Source organism: Abrus precatorius, unplaced genomic scaffold (genome assembly GCF_003935025.1).
Source record: "Abrus precatorius isolate BTA unplaced genomic scaffold, Abrus_2018 Scaffold2, whole genome shotgun sequence".
In the NCBI taxonomy this organism is placed as follows: domain Eukaryota; kingdom Viridiplantae; phylum Streptophyta; class Magnoliopsida; order Fabales; family Fabaceae; genus Abrus; species Abrus precatorius.
The window spans coordinates 4,661,288-4,682,313 of NW_020874362.1; the positions used below are offsets into that span (position 1 = coordinate 4,661,288).

General features: G+C 35.6%; 1 protein-coding gene and 1 non-coding gene across 2 annotated transcripts; one reads left to right on the forward strand and one right to left on the reverse strand.

Moving 5' to 3' along the window:
- Positions 1-1,407: 1,407 nt before the first annotated feature.
- On the reverse strand, positions 1,408-11,410 carry LOC113859338. Its single transcript, XM_027492142.1, has 5 exons — positions 11,133-11,410; positions 2,411-2,456; positions 2,056-2,319; positions 1,673-1,986; positions 1,408-1,579 (listed from the first exon to the last, which is right to left on the reverse strand). Exons 1-5 carry the CDS (start codon positions 11,408-11,410, stop codon positions 1,408-1,410), a joined length of 1,074 nt encoding a protein of 357 aa, XP_027347943.1.
- An 8,807-nt stretch (positions 11,411-20,217) lies between these two features.
- LOC113860484 lies at positions 20,218-20,324 on the forward strand. Its single transcript, XR_003503935.1, has one exon. It is a non-coding gene; the product is annotated as a small nucleolar RNA R71 (small nucleolar RNA).
- Positions 20,325-21,026: the final 702 nt, after the last annotated feature.

Below are 21,026 nucleotides of genomic sequence, written 5' to 3' on the forward strand. Positions count from 1 at the left end.
GAGCGGTTACGAGGTTAACTGCTCTCAGAAGTTCACTAAAGAGAGTGGTTAAGCACGTAACCGCTCTACAAAATATAGTACTTTGGAGAGCGGTTAAGATTGAACCGCTCTTAGAAGTTAGACTAAAGAGAGCGGTTGACAGCTTAACCGCTCTCTTATCTCAAACTTATGAGAGGGGTTAAACTTGAACCACTCTCCAAAATGTACTTCTGAGAGCGGTTAAAGTTTAACCGCTCTCCAAAGTGAACTTCTAAGAGCGGTTTATATTTAACCGCTCTCTTAAGTGTTCTTATGAGAGCGGTTATTGTATGAACCGCTCTCAGAAGTGGACTTTGCAAAGCAGTTCTTTTTGAATTGCTCTCTAAAGTTAAGAAACATTTTTAAATATTTTAATAAAAATGGCATAGAACCTTTTTTTAGCATACCTGGTAAATTATACAGTATTCAGAACTAATTCAAACAGAATATAAAATTCAAACAGAGCCTGATTTACCAGAATTTCAGAGTAATTGCACATTGTATTATTCAATTACAACTCACATATACAGATTACAATCAATCAGAGTCTCATATTTACACATTTTGCCTAGCCTTGAAAGAAAATTGTCTAAATATTGTAAAAGAACACTAATAATCTATTGTGCTTAATGTCTCCTTTAAATATCTATGGTACATATATGAATACCACTTCTTTTGCAATTGAAAAATTTTGTTGTCAAGAAAAGTTGACATCTGCACCTCTGGAAAGCACTGAAATACAAGGACAGGGAAAACAAAGCTTAATTAATTAAGTGAAATAATAAGCATATAGCAAACGAATTAGAATGTGTAAGATTATTACATTTACTGGGATTACAGTTTGTCCATGGTGCAAAGCATCCCCAATGAATAGACACACATAATATCTACAATCATCATTATTTGTTTGCTTAGGACACTGTGTGGAAGATAAAAATCAAATAAAACAGCATTAACTAAGAATGAAATACAATGCATTTACGATTTAGCTGAAAATTAAAAACATGAGATATGATATAGTCTTACCTGCAAAGTGACCCATTTTGTTTGACTCATTTTTGTACTAGAGGGCTGCACTCTCCTCTCTGCTCGATACATGACAAGAGCACTAAAAGTTGTGAGTCAAAGAAATTAGATACATTTGAACCACTTAACATTAATCATAGTTGGTTGACATAAATGAATGCTTACTTATTAAATAGGTTTTACATGTGTGTTTTGAACTTCAGCTGCTTGCGTAGAGGGTCCATATAATAGATAGTCTCGTCAGCAGTATTGATGGCAACCAAGACCCAATGTTGCCTACCACGAGTATAAATATCATTTTAAGATTACTAAGTTTAAAAGTTATATGCTAAATTATAAAACATAAAGCAGAGTCTCAATGACTTATCCAACATTATAAGGTGCAAAAATCAAGTGATCCTCACCCATATGACGCTTCAACATTTCAGCTATATGTTGATGTTGGTTTGGATTGAGCGCTTCGTCCATTTCATACAGAGATATAAATGAGAATCTATTTGCCATTATCCCATGCAAATAAGCTTCACACAAATATCTTGTTTTGCAAAAGTAGAATTGAACATTATTAAATAAAGGTTATAAAAGTTATAAATTGACTATGAATTATATAATTTGAAAATTAATGTACCGTATGTAAAAGTTAATGGTAGAGGCACTTAACCAATGTCGATGTATGACCTCTATGATGTTTTCCTTCCCCACAATGTCACAAAACTCTTTACCCCATTGCTCACTTGTCAGTTGAATTGTAGCTGTATCAATGGTTTGATCACTTCTTACAAACAACTTCATCATATCCAAGTATGCAGCACCTTGGGCTTCTGCCAACTTCAAAATCTCTGATGACACACAACCAGTGCTACCTTTACTGGATGGACCAGCAATGGACTCTTTTGAGTAGCTTGTCTCTTTCCCTAACCCTTTACCTGATGAAGGGGCAACCTGAAAAGAACAAACCCTTTTAATTGTAACATCTAGCAATAAGAACTATAAAGAAACACGTTTACATACCTTGGGTCTTAAATTGATTAGGGACAATGGCCAAGCAACATAAGTACCAATGACATCTCTCAGGGAATACAAGTTTGCTTGTTCATTTGGGACAGGCAGTGCAGAGTCCTCCTTATGTCGTTGCACTACCCCTATAGAAACCTTACCATGCTTTGGACGAAGAGTCATATTATTTAAGGAGTCCCCAGCCACTGTATGATATACTCTACCTCTTGTAACCACACGAAAAGGTTTGTTCAAGTATAGCATACAGTCATGATCACCCTACAAATAAAAGTTTGTTATATTACGCAAAAATTAAATCAAAAGCATTAAACATTAAAAGGTAAATGATGATTTACTGTAGTTTAAATACCTCTGGAATCTCAACAGATGCAATTGGTGTGCAACTGCCTTTATGGCTGTAACATCCTGAATTTCGGTAATATTAATTATTGTTATTTATATAATCTAAATGCATATGTGTGTGTGTGTGTATATATATATATATGTGTGTGTGTGTGTTGATTTACTTGATAATGATGTTTATGTGTACTAAGTATATAGATGTGTGTATGCATGATTGGATAGGGCTGAAATGGGCTAAGTGCCTAAGTACAGGGCGTGATACTGGGCTGTTCTCGCTGCAGCGAGAGGATTCTCGCTGTAGTGAGAGGGCCTGAGAAAAAGGACTAAAACTGTCGCCATCTCACTGTAGCGAGAGACGTCTCGCTGTAGCGACAGAGCGACAATTTGGAGTGCATTTCTAAGTCCAGTCTAGTTGTAGCGAGATTCTGCAGAAATCAGAGTGCAGTTTCGTCTGATATTTTCGCTGCAGCGTGAAGGCGTGTAGCGAGAGTGTCACGACCAGAAAAGGATTTTAAGGGGGTTAGGGCTCGGGGAGGGTTATCTCTCCCTCTCCCTTCGAAATCCCTTGGATCCTCTCATACCCAAAGCCCTATTCCACCGATTAATTGCCTCCAAAGCCGTTCGGGATCTTGATTGAAGGTTGAATCCGTGTGCAGAACACTTGGAGGTGAGTTTTAATGGTTAGGGTTCTATTTCTCATCCCCTTTTCTCCATTTCTGAGTTTCCTGTGGTTCTCATGGAGTTTCTCCATGTGTTTAGGATGAAATCCATGAGGGAAGCATTTCTTGGTAGATTTAGTGTGTGAGTCGTCAATCCAAGGTAGGGGGAGACTATACCTATCTCAAATGTGTTGTAATTCTTATGTGTTTTGTTAATTAATGCAATGTGGCTGAGATAGGGAGTAAAATTGCGTGTTGAATGGAAATTGGTGTGCAATGTGATGTGTGCTAGAACAGTTAGGCCCCGTGGGGGTGATTGTGTGTGATTGAATGCCATTGATTGGCGAATTAATGATATTGTGAATGAATGAAGGCTATGTACCGTATATTGTGGATAAAACGTGGGCTATGTTGATAGTCATATTTTAGTAAATCTTTCTCTCCATGTATTTGGTTTAATTGATTCTCATTAGTGTACTATTTTGATGTATTAATTTAGATTTGTGTTGGTAAGTCATGTAGGATTTAAATGTAAATCTTTCTTAATTCCCGCCATAATTTCTTGTTTTGACACAGTTTCTTGCAAAGACCATATTTGGAGCTACACTACTCGGAATTGAACAAAATCTATCGAATTTCTTCCTTTTTCTCTTTTCTGATTAGGTTAATTAAGTTTTTCATGATATTGAATTTTTGTTTGTATCCTAAGCAGAGAATGAGTTAATTTCTAATTTGAAATAATTGAATTCACCTAATTCAATTCAATCAATCAATTGTTCTGAATTTCGTTAGAATGTTGGATTTGCGATTACGGTTCTTGTTTTGATGAAATTCATAATCTAAATTTAGATTTCAAAGTATTAATGTCAAATTGAATTAGTGTTGATTGGAATTTCATTGGAATTGTATTCGTGTGAACAATGAGAATTGCATTGTAGGGATTGAGATCTTGAATTCGTTGAAGTTCATATTTTGTTGGAATTGTTCTTTATTCTTCTTCTGTTATTTACAATTAAATTCAAAACAAATCCTCCCCCAAGCTAACTGTAAACTGTATGATGGAACCGAAAGCAAAATGCATTTTATGTCCTTGCGAGATGACCTAGGTTTGCTCCTTATATTGCAAAATTGTTGAGAAAATCTAGCTTGTTTGATACCATTGTGACGTGGTTATCAAAATAGCACCGTTCCTGGGGACATAAGTCATTTTGTTTTTATTTCATCACATGCACTAACTGATTCTGTGATTCTGTGTTTAAACATTTATGCATTTTGTTGTTTATTATGTTCTGTGTTAGTTTCCAAACTTTGTTCTTGTGTAATTGATCCTGAGACTCGTTTTTGCATTCTGTAATTGATTTGTTTTTGCATTGTTGTAGTATTAATCTGCTGTTCATCGTGTTGTCCTCTATGATTTGTTGTTTGTTTTCTTCAATAATCATTCCTAATTTCCAGTTTGATCACTAAGTATTTCGTGTTTGATGTCTTGTGTTGTTTGCAATCTAAACACTAGCAAGTGCACTAGGATTGCAGCAAGTAATGGGTAATTTTTAAGAATAGGATATCGTCTCCATAGGGAATTTATATTTCAAGTATCAATTCACTAAATTGTAACCATTTGAGCCATCGAATTTGGGAGAAGAGTTGTAACATACGAAAGCAATAAACCAAAGCAATTAAGAGTAAAGAAGAACGTGCAGAAAATAGATCAATGAATGCAATGTGAGATTAGAAATGGATTGAAAGGTAGTTAGGAATTTACTTCACAAGAATGTCAATATTAATTCAATTATGCTTCTGAAAATTCAAGAACTTGGTTAATTAACAATCGGTTTTGCATTTTAATAGCCAAAGGTTAATTCCTTAACTTATTGACCCTAACAAGTAACTAAACCACCCTAATCCCTTAGGTGAAGTTCAATTTCATGTTGCATTAAGACTTGGAACATTAGGATTGCAGAATTAAGTGTACTTATCCCTAAGAAACCCCTAATTCTGGTTGTTCATTCAGATCAGAGAATCAAATCCAATTCCCATTGGCAAATGTTCCTCCAAGGTTAATTAAATGAATTTCCATTCAAAGATTATGTAAAAGTGCAGAATTAACAACTTAATTAATCCAAATACTCGAATTGAAGAAGTAAGAATCAAATCAATACATCAATTCAAGTTCCATAAACCCCTAACTACAAGAAAACTACTCAGACATAGGAGAAGAGAAAGAGAAAGAAGAAGAAGAAGAAGGAGAAAAACTCCAAGAAGCCATGGCCGAAAGCTTCAATCCGATTCTTCTTTGTGGAAGCTTCAAGACTTGACCCCAATCTTCTCTCTCAATCCCTCTCAACGACAATCTAACAGAAAAACAAAAAAATAAAATTGAATCCTCGAAAATTTGAGCGCTTCTGGTATTTATAAAGATTCCCAGATTTGCGCGTTATCACTTTCCTCAAAAATAGTAGCTACGCAGAAGGTTAGTTGGTTCCGCGTTAACACTTTTATGAGAAAAAGTGGCTACGCGCAACTTTGCTGGATTGAGAGCTCTCTGGAACTATCACTCTTGCTGATAAAAGTGTCACTGTAAAGCTCAAGTAGTTGCGCGTTATCACTTTTATGAATAAAAGTGACTACGCACAACTCGCCAAGTTAAAGGCTCTCTGGAACGATCACTTTCGATGACAATAGTGATTACGCGGAGCTTTCCTGATATTTTGCCTCTCTAGAACGCTCACTTTTAATGATAAAAGTGATAACGCTGAGCATGCTGAGTCTGAGGTTTCTCTAGAACTCTCACTTTACCTGGCAAAAGTGGTAACGCCCAGGCTTCACTTCTTCTTTGAGCTCTGGAGTGATCACTTTCACTGATAATAGTGATCACGCCCAGCCTGCATTTCCTTGTTCTTGTGTTTTGGAGTCCAAACTTGCTACTTTTGCTCTTCCTTTGCATTATACTTCCATTCTCATGAACCTTGCTCAGATTATTTCTACAAAAACAAGATTAAAAACTTAATTCCTAAGCAAAAATTTCACAATTGCTAAGATAACTACAAATTGAAAGAAAACTTCAATTCATTCTCTTTTTCTGAGTTTTTCTGCTTTCTTTATATATTTTTCTTATCAAATGAGTGTTACTTTTACAACTGCTGTTACACTGTAAGAAAACTGACTAGCAAGTGTACTAGTGTTGTTGTAGCAAGTTATAAAAAATCTTAGAATCAAATTGAGTTCCAAGTATCATCCTCAGGGAATAAAGTTCGCAATTACCACTTTACAAGATCACAATTAGTTGAGCTTTACAAATTTCAGATGGATTTGGTATGAATGTATCAAAAATGAAATTAGAAAGTAAAACAGAATAGTTAGCATAAAAGTATATAGTAAACAGATGTAGAAAGAGTAGTTAGGAAATTGTTTCACCAAAACTTCAACATTGAATCAATAAAGTTCTGAACTTTCAAGCATTTAGATGGAATGACAATCAGTTTTACGTTATATTAATCAAAGGACAATCCCTTGCCTCAATGAATCTAGCATCTAATCAAATCACTCTAATCCCTTAGATCTAATCCAATCAAATGCTGCATTAAGTTTGAGAAACCAAAAGATTGCAAGATTAAGATATCTTATCCCTAAGAAACCAATAACCTTGGCAATTAATTCAGATCTGAGAAAAAAATTCAATTCCCATTGATAAGAGTTCCTCTATGATTAGTTGATCAAATTTCCATTCAATCACTACTTTAACAGCAGAATCAATCACTCAATCCAATCTGAAACTCAAAGTTCAGATCCAAAATCAATTCAACATTTCTATTTCAGATTCACAGTTCCTAACCACAAAGAGTTTAAGCAAACATTACAAAAAGAGAAGAGAAGAGAAGAGAAGAAGAGAATGAACAAAGAAGAAACATCTTCAAGCCAATCTCCAATCTGATCCCTCAAGAAATGAAGCTTGGTGTTCGTCCTCAATCTCCCTCTCTGACTCTCTCCACAACAAAAACAAAACAGAGAATGAAAAATGAACCAAAAATTTCTTTTTTTTTCCCTGAGCTAACTGTCTTTTATAGAATTCCCGCTATGCTGGCGTGATCACTTTTACTGGTGATAGTAGCCACGCACCCTTCAAAGTGTTCACTTTTGTTGAAAATAGTAGCCACGCAGAAGCTTCCCTTACTAATGTCATGCGCGTGTTCACTTCTGCTAGAAATAATGAACACGCAGAGACTACCTTCTTGCGCGTGTTCATTTTTGTGGATAATAGTGCTCTCTGGAACGCTCACTTTTTCCAGAAAAAGTGATTACGCAGAAGCTCTTCTCAATGTAACCTTGATGAATCCACTTTTTATTATATTTTTACTTGCCTTTTTGGTGCTCCTTGATAGAAAAAATGGACTTAGATAGTGTAAATAATACAGAAATCACATTTTGAGTAAATATCATAGGTTTATTAATTTTTGGTTAATTTTCATTTAATTACATAGATATAGATTGCAATTTTAATTATCTTGATGATTTTCCAGAGTCCCCAAGCTAATTTTGAGAAATCTTGGCCCTTGGACGAAAGTTGACCCCAAAGTAGCCACTTTCAGGAGCAAAAGTAGCAACTACAGCAAGTCTGGGCTTTAAGGGTCCAAAGTAACTACTTTCAACCTTCATAGTAGCAACTCCAGAAAGCTCCAGGGACGCCGTTTGGGAAGCAATTTACGCGTGGACACTATTGCCTTTCATAGTGGCTACGCGCATCCAAAGTAGCCACTGTCAACCTTCATAGTAGCAACTCCAAAAAGCTCCAGGGACGCCACTTGAGAAGCAATTTGCGCGTGGACACTATTGTCTTTCATAGTGGCTACGCGCATCCAAAGTAGCTATTTTCAGCATGAAAAGTGGCAACTCTAGAGAACTTGCAAACCACGTATATGCGCGTGGACACTCTCAAGAGTCAAAGTGGACACTTTCAAAGCAAAAGTGGGCACTTTGCTGACATGTCCTCCACTATAAATAGATTTTAGGAATTAGGGTACGGGAGCTTGGACTTTTATTTTTCTTTCATTCATTTTGCAAAATTAGGATATTTTTCTTGCCAGAGCTTTGGAATCTTGGGTGACAGCCAGGGATCCATTATAGGTTTTAATTTCCATTGATTCTACATTAATGTTGTTTACTTTTCTGCATTCCCTTCTTTCATTTGTGAAGCCCATCCATATGGAGGGCTAAATTTTCTGGTAATTCCTAGTCAACTCACATGGTTTATGAATTCTTGGGTTTAATGGCAATATTACTCTTTCTTTCCTTGGATTTATTAACCCCAATCTCTGAATGAAATGAATTTTACATGAGGGGAACATTGCTTAATGAACCCTAAATTACCCAAACTAAATTCTAATCCAAAATTGCTTAATTTTGATTAATCTTTGAGATTGCTTAATCTTAGGGATAGAAATTGGAGCCCATTAAGATGCTTAATTTTAATTGGGATGCTAAAGTTAATTTTCGCTTGTTAGATTAACTTAATTCAAGGGAAGAAAAGGGGATTATTGAATCATTTGAAAGAATTGGGATAAAACTCATTGATTGACTAGGGATTACTCTTCCTAATTGATTGAATTTCACTAGTTTACATTTCGCTCTTGATTAAAATCTGAAAATTGACAAACCTCCCCCCAATTTATTTGCTTTAAAATATATGTTTACACTTGTTCGATGTATGTTCCCAACCAAAAATTCCTTGGAGACGACCTAGGATAACACCCTAGTATTGCATTCATTTCTTTGCATATTTGATGAGGATTAACGACAATCTTTGTGCATAACGAGTAGCAAAACATCGTTTCATCAAACCTCTCTGGAACGATCACTTTTGCCAGCAAAAGTGATTAAGCAGAAACTCTTCTTCATTTTATGGTTCTGGAGTGATCACTTTCACCAGCGAAAGTAATCACTCAGAGGCTGTTCTTCAATTATCAACTTCTTTCCTCCAATTTTTTTGCTAATTTTCTTCTATTTTTCCTTTGATCATCCAATCCTCATGAACTTAGCTCAGAATTCCCTACAAAAGCATACTTGAATTGTCACTCTTTACATAGAAAATCAATGAATTTTAAAATAACTATGTTTAAAAGTGACATGCAACATTTTATTATTTTTTTAAGGGTTTTCTACTATTTCTAGCATGTTTTGTTTATTAATTGCACTAAAAAATATTGTAAAATACTAGTAAAATATGGATTCATCACTATCCCAAACTTGAATTTTTGCTTGTCCTCAAGCAAATTAGGACATATCAAGGGTGTAAATTCTTATTAATTGAAATCCAAATTTTTTTTACATTTTTCAAAAAAATTCAGATTAAAAATCCATTTTACTTCAATGCATTCTAATTATTTTCTCACTAAGTCATTCACCAATTCTTCATCATGATAGTCACACTTGAATTATCTGTTTGCTGCACAATCTCATTCATTTCAATCAAGCAAATCATTAAAGCTACATGCAAACAGAGTTTAGAAATATTATCACAGCTCTCAGAAAGTGGTTCTCTAACTCAATCAGTGTTTAAGCTTGTGTTTGCTCTCATCATCACCAAATTCATCAAACTCTGCCATAAGCTTGCCTATATTCTTTACCTCCTTTGCAAATTTACAATTAATCACATATCAAGAGGACTTTTTAGGTAATATTAAGGCTCAGGGATAGGTATGATTTCAGTGAATTCAGGATATCAATGCAGCTAATTTCAAACAGAAAAAGATGCAAATTGAGTAGATAAGCTTTTAAACTTAGTAAGGGCTGCATCAACTGTTTCTATTCTTAATCAACTTTCAATCACAATTTAAATTTTTGCAGAATTATCTACCAATTTTCTTTTCCTTTTTGATTTGCTGATTTCTTTTTACTTCTTTTTCATTTTTCTATTTTTACTTGTAGCTTTTTACTTCTTTTTCATATTTTCTCTGCATGACTTTTTCTTACTTTCTTATTTCATTTCAATTCTTTTCTCAATCCTTTTCTACCCCAAACTTAGAACATTACTTGTCCTTAAGTAATGCACTAGAAACATGATGTTACCCCAAACTTAGTTTTAAAACTTATCTTTGATTCAACTCAATTTGCCTCTTTTCTATTTGAATAGGTAAAATGATTTTTCTAGAAAAGCTTGTATTGAGGTTGATCAAAGAAAGGCTATCAGCTCAAAGGGGCTAACTAGGACATTCAAGAATGAAAGGTAATATATTTGGCTCACTAGGTAAATCTGAATAATGGCCTCCATCCTTTATGTGATTAGTGCAAAACAGCATATTCAGTTAAGAAACAAAGCAAGTTCTAGAGAGTGAATCAGAATTTGAGATCAGTCACACATCAATGAATGAAAAGGTTCAAGTCTTACCAAGGAAGTAAATGGATAATATTCATCAATTCAGTTCACTATTTACTTCAAAAATTTGCATGAATAAAATGGCAAGACTACTTTATTTTTTTAATATACAAGTATGACAATCATGTTAAGAATGGGAAAAACAACATATGTAATTCAACAATCAGAATTTCAATCAGGTGAAAATTAGGTTTATTTATTAAGAAAACAAAATCTAATGCAGTTTAATATTTTTCTAACTTGTGAATATTTTATGCAAAATGTAAGCTATACACATGAAAATAGAGGTACAAAATTAAACCCCCTTTCATGGTAGCTGTGCATATTTCAATCATTCCATGCGCTTCTTGTTCAGAGTTTGAGAGCATGGTCTGCACAAAAACAGCACAAGTTGTCCATCAATTATCAAATAAAAATTCAATAAAATTCAAAGCTAGTAGATATTTAAAACAGAATTGTTCATAACCAAAATAAAACTAAAATGTAATTACAACACTCAAAAGTCTGAAATTCTAATTACAATCTTTTTACAAAAATTAAAATAATGACAGAAATTTAAATTCCTAATCTACTCTTCATCTTCATCATCATCCTCATCTTCCAAATTATCATCTTCTTCCTCTGCTTCTTCCTCTTCTGCAGTAGCTGCTGGTGGAGGAAAATGAGTTCTGTAGATGGGGAGGTCTTTGAAGACAGCTGACCTCAGGCATTGGGCATTCTCTGCTTGATTTGGAGTGTGGTACAAGTCTTCTTTGGTCATGCCTATCTTTTGACCAATGTTCATGAGAACACCTTCCAAGGGCATAATGCTAGTCTTCATACTGCTGTGCAACTTATTCTGCCTCTCAAATAAGGAGTTTTGTCTTTCAGCCATGAAGGCTATCTTCTCCTTCATTGTGGTTGGATTCTCTCTTTTGAACTGGAAGGGAATTGGAGCTGCTGATGTGCAAGAGACAGTAGCATAAATCTCCTTCACCATAGCTACTGTAATTGGAGGTGCAACTCTAATTTTGATTTGATAATCTCCAATTTCAATACCTGCATCCTCACAAGGAACAGTTATTAACGAAGGGAAAGCTAGAGAATCTCTTTTTCTCTTGAGGATGTCCAGAATGCATCCATTAATCACTTCTCCTACATCTATATAAAAATTATTGACTATAGCATATAGGAGTTTAGCTCTCTACACTACTAGAGTGAAGCTATGCCTAACAGGCATGAATGAACTCAAAATAAAGGTGCTCCACACTTTTGCAAAGGGCAAAAGGTTCTTGGTTGTGATGCATTTGGGCTTTTCTGATAGATTCAGTTCCCAAGTGGTCGCTGGTTTCCCAATCCTCTTAAGGACTTGAACATAGTCCTTGTCTTCAGCATCCCTGAATGCTTTAAAGTCTTGCTGCTTAGGTTGTTTTTGAGTCTTAATGTTGAGGAAGGACTCTATTGATGTTAGCAGCAGAAAAATCAACTGTCGTCCCCTTGACTATTGAATGGTATTTAGGCAACTGATCTCCCTTGAATCTCATGGCATTGGCATAAAATTCCTGTGTAATGTCTCTCCAGCCAATGCCAGCCATCATGCAAAAGGATTCCCATTCTCTTTTCTGAATTTCCTCCTTGTATTCTGGATAATGGTCTTCAGCTATCTTAATTGCTCTATCTTGGACAATCTTTCTTCTCAAGATATTAGCTCTGAAATAATTCTCATGAGCTATGCTCTTGAACCTTGGATCATGTTGAGGGTTTGGCCTTGATGAAGAGGCTCCTGCTAATCTTCCTTTCTTTGTTCTAGGAGTACCTTTAGAAGAGCCAACTGGAGTGTTGTCTGATGTCCTTACCATTTTTAAAATTTCCTGCATAAAAAGAATATTTCAATATACTGAAAGACATGAATGCAATGCAATGCAGGACATTTTCAATTTCAGAATAACAGAATATGAATAATGCAGAACATAAGAATATCATAACAATGCAGAATATGGTTCCTTGAAGCATTTAAACTCAGATATTCATGATTTTGAATGCAAAATGCTAGAGTTCAAGAGTTATATTTATGTAGAAATTTCTTTCTAACTATTTTTCACTTTAAGTGCTAAGGTTAACTCATGCAATCTGTCAATGTAGGTCTTTTTCCATCTAAAAATCTATCAATTGAAGTGAGAATTACTCTACATTGCCTTGTAATTGCATATTCAGATTAGTTATTAACAAGAAAATTTCAATTTTTTCATTACTCAGTGTTTTCCACAATTCTGCAAAATGAAGAACCCTAATTTCTAAATCAAAGAAGTAGAATACTGACCTGGATTTGGAGAAATGTGCAGAATGAACTTCAATTGATTGTTTAGAAACAAATTTCGTTCAGCAAAAAGTCAGAAAGATCAAGAATTTGAGAAATGAGATGAAGAAATGAAGATTTGAGATTTTGAAAATGGCTTTGTGTTGTTCGTTTTATGCATTTTAATGGACACGCTTACTGCACGTGGCCACTTTTTTCTAAAAAAAATGGAAGCTGTAGAGATGATGCTGTGTGCGTGTTCACTATTGCTGACAAAAGTGAACACTTTGAGGGTAAATAGTATGCGCATGTTCACTATTGCTAGAAATAGTGAACGTTCCAGAGGGCTTTGCATTGAGTAATTTGAAATGAGCTGCGCGTGTTCACTTTTTTTGGAAAAAGTGATCACGCGCAGGTAGTATCCTTCTGCGTGATTACTATTCCTAGAAAAAGTGGTAACGCGCATCAACCTTGACTTGTAACTATACCTTACTCATGTGCGTGATCACTATTATTGGACAAAGTAACTACGCGCATCACATTACCTCTATTTAAGCCTGGGCGTGGTTACTTTCACTGGGAAAAGTGATTGTTCCAGAGAAGGGTGTCTTTCAAAGGGTTCTGCGTGTTCACTTTCATCAGCAAAAGTGATTGTTCCAGATAAGGGTGTCGTTCCTTGCTCCTCTGCGTGATCACTTTCATCAGCAAAAGTGATTGTTCAGAATGGAACACTGTAATTAAAGCTCTACGTGATCACTTTTCTGCAAAATAGTGACTCCTTTTGTTATTCAAAGCTCCTTAGAAACTTAATTACCTCATGCATTCAATTTCAATCATCTCATTTATGCATCCACAACATAAGCCTTCATTAAATTAACACATTATTCCTAAAACAAATAAAACAGAATCTAAAATCAGAAAATTGCAGAAATTGTAATAAAGAATTAACAAAAGTTTAAGTAAAATGCAAATAGAGTAAAAATGGTTCAGAAATGTGAGTTGCCTCTCACAAAGCGCTCTTTTAACGTCACTAGCTTGACGTTAAATGTTCCTCACTGCTGAGAAACCAAGTTAATGCAAAAGGTGTTCCTATTGAATTCTCCTCCATTGTAAATCTTCAGTCTTTGGCCATTGACTTTAAACTTTCTCCCTTCTCTCTGATCTTCAAGTAACACAGCACCAAAGGGAGATACTTCCTTTACCATAAAAGGTCCTGACCATCTAGACTTGATTTTTCCAGGGAACAACTTCAATCTAGAGTTGAATAGTAGAACTAGCTGCCGTGGTTTGAATTCTCTCTGCAGGATTAATTTGTCATGTATTCTTTTAGTCCTTTCTTTATACAGTTTTGCATTTTCATATGCAAATTGTCTGAATTCCTCCAGTTCATGTAGCTGTAGCACTCTCTTTTCTCCAGCCTTGGTTGAATCAAAATTGATATGCTCTATGTTCAAGTTCAACAGGAAGATGACATGATTTCCCAAACACTAATTGATATGGTGACATACCAATTGGTGTTTTGAATGCAGTTCTGTATGCCCATAATGTATCATCAAGCTTCCTTGACCAATCTTTTCTTGAGTTACTTACTACTTTCTCTAAGATCTTCTTAATTTCTCTGTTTGAAATTTCCACTTGTCCACTTGTTTGAGGATGATAAGGAGTTGTTACTCTGTGTTTTACTCCATACTTATCCAGAACATTATCAAGGTATTTATTGCAGAAGTGTGATCCTCCATCACTAATTAGAATTCTTGGCACTCCAAATCTTGGAAAAATGTTTTTCTTTATGAAGGAAATCACCACTTTGACTTCATTTGTTCTAGTTGGTATAGCTTCCACCCATTTAGACACATAATCTACTGCCACAAGTATGTATTCATGAGAAAAAGAAGTTGGAAAGGGTCTCATAAAGTCTATTCCCCATACATCAAACAGTTTCACCTCCAAGATATTGTTTAAAGGCATCTCATGTCTTCTGGAAATGTTACCAACTCTTTGGCATTTATCACAGTTTTCTACATAAATTTTTGCATCTCTGAACAATGTAGGCCAGAAAAATCTAGCTTGTAATACTTTGGCACCTGTTCTTGATCCATCATGATGGCCTCCATAATCTGAATTGTGACAATGCCATAGGATATCAGCTTGTTCTTTCTGTGAAATACATCTTCTCAAAATGCCATCTACTCTAATTTTGAATAGATGAGGATCTTCCCAAATATAGAACTTGCTGTCATGAAGAAATTTCTTTCCTTGCTGCCAATTCATTCTCTTTGGAATTGCTGAGTGGCCTTAAAATTTGCTATATCAGCAAACCAAGGTAATTCATCTACAGTTAGTAGCTTTTCATTTGGAAATTCTTCATTAATATCCAAGTAATCTAATGGCATTGTGTCCAATGGAATTCTGGATAGATGGTCACGTAACACCATTCTCTTTTCCTTTCTTATCTCGAATTTCTAACTCAAATTCTTGAAGTAGTAGAATCCATCTCAGCAGTCTTGGTTTAGCATCCTACTTAGAAAACAAATATTTCAGAGCAGCATGGTCAGTATATACCACAACCTTGGACCCTACTAAATAAGACCTGAATTTATCAAAAGTAAATACTATAGCAAGAACCTCTTTTTCAGTGGTTGTGTAATTAATCTGTGCAGAGTTTAGGACTCTACTAGCATAGTAAATCACATGTAGTCTTTTATCTTTTCTTTATCCTAATATAGCACCCACTGCATTGTCACTTGCATCACACATTAGCTCAAATTGTACAGTCCAGTCAGGTTTAACAAGAATTGGAGCAGAAATTAGTTTTTCTTTTAAAACAGTAAAAACATGCATACAAGATTCATCAAATACAAATGCTGCATCCTTTACAAGCAAGTCACTAAGAGGTTTGACAATTTTAGAAAAATCTTTAATGAACCTCCTATAAAACCCAGCATGGCCTAAGAAACTTCTAATTCCTTTCACATTCACAGGTGGAGGTAATTTACTAATCACTTCTATTTTAGCTTGATCAACCTCCACCCCTCTAATTGAAATCTTATGGCCAAGCACTATTCCTTCTTGCACCATAAAGTGACATTTCTCCCAATTCAATACCAAGTTGGTGTCTTGACATCTCTGCAAAACAATGGACAAATTAGATAAATAATCATCAAATGAATTCCCAAAAACAGAAAAATCGTCCATGAATACCTCAATTATTTTCTCAACCAAGTCAGAAAAAATAGCTAACATGCACCTTTGAAATGTAGCTGGAGCATACACAGCCCAAAAGGCATTCTTTTATATGCAAATATTCCAAAGGGACAAGTAAAAGCAATTTTTTCTTGATCAATTGGATCTACAGCAATTTGGTTATAGCTAGAATATCCATCTAAAAAGCAGTAAAATGCATGTCCAGCTAACCTTTCTAGCATTTGGTCTGCAGAAGGTAGAGGAAAATGATCTTATTTGGTTGCATCATTCAGCTTTCTATAATCTATACACATCCTCCATCCTGGGATAGTCCTTGTGGGTATCAACTCATTTCACCCTTTTTAGGTACCACTTGCACAGGACTTACCCAATTGCTGTCTGAAATAGAATATATGATCCCTGCATCTAATAGTTTAATGACTTCCTTCCTTACCACTTCCTTCATAGCAGGGTTTAATCTTCTTTGAGGCTGCACAACTGGTTTAAAATTTTCTTCAAATAAAATTCTGTGCTTACAAAAGGATGGATTTATACCTTTTAAATCTGAGATGTTGATGAAACAAATTTTAGCTATTTGTCATGCAAAAGATTGTCGTTAATCCTCATCAAATATGCAAAGAAATGAATGCAGTACTAGGGTGTTACCCTAGGTCGTCTCCAAGGAATTTTTGGTTGGGAACATACATCGAACAAGTGTAAACATGTATTTTAAAGCAAGTAAATTGGGGGGAGGTTTGTCAATTTCTGGATTTTAATCAAGAACGAAATGTAAATTTAATGAAATTCAATCAATTAAAAAGAGTAATCCCTAGTCAAGCAATGAGTTCCATCATTATTCTTTCAAATGATTCAATAATCCCCTTTCTTCCCCTTGAATTAAGTTAATCTAACAAGCGAAGACTAACTTTAACATCCCAATCAAAATTAAGCATCTTAATGGGCTCCAATCTCTATCCCTAAGATTAAGCAACTTCAAGGATTAATCAAAATTAAGCAATTTTAATTTAGAATTTCGTTAGGTAAATTAGGGTTCATTAAGCAATGTTCCCTTCATGCAAATTCCATTTCATTCAGAGATTGGGGTTAATAAGTTCAAGGAAAGAAAGATTTGTATTGCAATTAATCCCAAGAATTCAAGATTCATGTGCATTGACTAGGAATTACAAGAAAGTTTAGCCCTCCATATGGATGGGCTTCACAAATGAGAGAAAGAAATGCAAGAACGTAAACAACATTAATGTAAATTCAACAAAAATCCAAAGAGAAATTGGAAATTAAAACCTATAGAGGACCCTTGGCTGTCACCCAAGACTCCAATGTCGTAAGAAATTATCCCAATTTGACAAAGAAAAATTGTGTAAAGTGTCAAAAGTCCCGTACCCTAATTCCTAAAATCTATTTATAGTGGATGACATGTCACCAAAGTGTCCACTTTTGCCTTTGAAAGTGTCCACTTTAGGCCTTGAAAGTGTCCACGCGCAGAATGAAAGGGTTGCCACTTCTCTGGAGTTGCCATTATTTGTGCTGAAAGTGGCTACTTTGGTGCGCGTGGCTACTATGAGAGCCAATAGTGGCCACGCGCAGGAGTGCTTCAAAATCAGCGTCCTGGAGCTTCTGAAGTTGCCACTTTTGGGCTTGATAGTAGCTACTTTGGTGCGCGTGGCTACTATGAGAGCCAATAGTGGCCACGCGCAGGAATGCTTCAAAATCAGCATCCCTAGAGCTTCTGGAGTTGCCACTTTTGGGCTTGATAGTAGCTACTCTGGTGCTTTTAATGCCCAGACTTGCTGTAGTTGCCACTTTTGCTTCTAAAAGTGGCTACTTTGAGGGCAACTTTCATCCAGCCGAGATTTCCAGCATTTGGTCAGCAAATGGAAGAGGAAAATGATCTTTCCTTGATGCATCATTCAACTTCCTATAATCTATGCATATTCTCCATCCGATTACTGTCCTAGTAGGTATTAATTCATTTTTTCATTTGGAATAACAGTTATACCTCCTTCTTAGGCACCACATGAACCAGACTTACCCATGAACAATCTAAAATTGGATAAATAACTCCTGCATCAAGTAGTTTAATCACTTCTTGCCTCACTACCTCTTTCATAGTTGGGTTGAGTCTTCTTTGAGGTTGGACAACAGGCTTACAATTCTCCTCAAATAAAATTCTGTGCATGCAGAAAGATGGATCTATACCTTTTAAATCTGAAATCTGCCATCCTAGTGCAGATTTGTGTTTTCTTTACACTCTCAAGAGTTTTTCTTCTTGGTCTTTCTGCAGATTGCTATTTATTATTACAGGTTTGTTGTGTCCTTCTTTAAGAAACGCATATCTCAAATGAGAGGGTAATTGTTTGAGCTCCACTTTGGACTCTTTTTTTTTTTCTTCTTCTTGATGTAGTTCTTCCTTGAGTTGATTTATTTCATTGTTCATACATGGAAGGCATTCTAATTGCAGAATGCAGTATTTCACTTTCTCGTCTTGCTCTTCATGAATATTATATTTTGCTGCAACTAATGTGCTTTCCAGGACTGCACTTTCATCATTTTTTTCAAAAGAAAGTGGTATCATAACATCTATTACATCAATCTTGATGCAGCTCATATCATCATTTGGGTGTTTTATGGCCTCAAATACATTAAAAATGACTTTCTCCTCTTGTACTCTCAACATCAATTCACCTTTCTACACATCTATCAATGCTCTCCCTGTTGCTAAGAATGGTCTTCCTAGAATGAGAGGGATATCAGCATCTACCTCCATATCTAGTATAACAAAGTCTGCAGGGAATATAAATTTGTCCACTTTGACTAAAAGATCTTCCACTACTCCATAAGGATATGTATATGATCTGTCAGCCAATTGTAATGTAATCCCAGTTGACTTCACCTCCTCAATTCCCAGCTTCTTCATAATGGCTAAAGGCATCAAATTTATGTTGGCTCTCAAGTCACACAAAACTTTTCCAACTGTGCAATTTCCAATGGAGCAGGGTATGCTGAATGACCCTAGATCTTTCAACTTTTAAGGCAGTTTTCTCTACAAAATGGCACTGCACTCTTCAGTGAGTGGTACCCCTTTTTCCATGTCCAGCTTCCTATTTTTAGACAAGAGCTCTTTCATAAACTTTGCATATGAAAGCATTTGTTCTAATGCCTCTGCAAATGGTATATTAATTTGGAGTTCTTGAACACATCAATGAACCTTTCAAACTGCTTTTCTTGTCTAGGATCTTGCACTCTTTTTGGAAAAGGTAATCTCTTGTACTGCTCTTCATTAATAGGCTTGCAGACCTGCTTAAATCTCTGCTTCTTTCCCCTCTTTTCTTGCTTGTTACTGCAGTTTTCTTCTTCTTCTCCCCTCTTAAGCATAGTGTATTTCCCACTTTCAAAATCTTCTTGTTTCAGCTCACTTTCATCCTTCGAATTGGTGACTTCATTTTTCTTTCTTGGGCTGGAAACCACTGCTCCACTTCGAGTGGTTATGGCTTGGCATTGCTCCTTTTTTTCACTATTGTGCTGCTAGGAAACCTTCCTTCATCTCTATTGGCCAGTTGCTCAGCCAACTGCCTAATTTGTGTTTCTAGCTTCTTTATAGAACTTCTTGATTTTTAAAATTTGTTTCTGTCATCTTCATGAACTGCAGTAGTGTTTCTTCGATTCCATTCAGTTTCTCACTCAAGGGTCTTGAATTTGAATACCCTTGGTTTTTCTGAAATTGTGCAGAAGAACTTCCTTGAAAATATTGTTGCTGGACTTGAGGAGCTGCACTTTGGAAGGTTGCAGTAGCTGTATTTCCTCTTGCATTAGAATTCTATGGATTCCACTTGGAAAACTATTGTCCTCTATTGTTATTTGGCTGGAAACCAGGTGTATATGGTTGTTGTGGCCTTTGATAATTGCCCATATAGTTGACTTGATCAGGTTGCTCTATAACTGTGGGATCATAAGCTCCATTCACATGGTTGCCACCACAGAAATCACAACTCAATTGTGAATTTTGGACCACACCAGTCTGCATGTTACTTATTTGTTGAGTCAAGGTAGCAAGCTGTTCAGAAATTTGTTGATTCTGAAGTTGATTTTGAGTAAACATGGCTTCTGTGGATTTTACATCATATCCTCCTCTCCTTGCAGCTTGCCTTTCATTCACATGTTGGTACATGGAAGATGCCATCATTTCAATAATCTGTTGAGCTTCCTCCAATGTTTTTGAACTTAGTGATCCTCTAGCTGCTGCGTCAATCATAGTTTTGGTTGCAGCAATCATTTCATTATAGAATGTTTCAAGCTGCATCCATTCAGGTACGCAGTGATGAGGACACTTCCTTAATAACTCTTTGTATCTTTCCCATGCCTCATACAAAGGCTCTCCATTTTGCTGAACAAAGGATGTAATCTCCCCTCTGATTTTTGCAGCTTTTGAAGGAGGACAATACTTAATCAGAAATTTGTTCACCAAATCTGCCCATGTAGAAATGCTGCCCTATGGCTGAGCTTAAAGCCAGCACTTACCTCTGTCTCTCAAGGAAAAAGGGAACAATCTCAGTCTAATTGCTTCTTCACTGACCCCATTTATCCTAATTGTGTCGCATAGTTGTAAAAAATTTGAGATATGTAGGTTAGGGTCATCAGAATTTCCTCCTGAGAACTGATCCTGTTGAACTAAGTGTAATAAGGCAGGTTTAATCTCAAAATGATTGACTTGGATAGTTGGCCTGATTATAGAAGAATTAAAGCCTTGCAAATTAGGAATTGCATAATCCCCTAAGGTTCTATTCTTGTTTTGGTCTGCCATTTCTTGCTCTGGTTGCCTCAAAGGTGTAGGTATTCTTTTTCCTTTAGGAGTGTTCTTATTCTTTGGAGCAGGGACAACCTCTAATTCATTATCAGAATCTATGAAGTTTTCCAGTCTAGTCTCTCTTCTTATTCTCCTTAAGGTTATGTCTATATCAGGATCAAAGACTAGAGTTGATTTGTTTTTATTTCTACCTCGCATACACAATAAATACTATAAAACTAATAGAAAGAAAATAGAAAACTGAACTAACTTGCAGTATATATGCTATCTACTTCTAACAATATTAAGTTGATTAGAAATTAGAACTACACTAAT

Bases quoted from the DNA above. Each gene is read 5' to 3' on its own strand.
- LOC113859338 (XM_027492142.1), bottom strand. From the start codon at position 11,410: ATGGTGAAGGAGATTTATGCTACTGTCTCTTGCACATCAGCAGCTCCA. The intron at 2,320-2,410 runs GTATTTAAACTA...TTTTATTTGTAG, and splicing joins CATCTGTTGAGATTCCAGAG to GGTGATCATGACTGTATGCT. The intron at 1,987-2,055 runs GTATGTAAACGT...TGTTCTTTTCAG, and splicing joins TAATCAATTTAAGACCCAAG to GTTGCCCCTTCATCAGGTAA.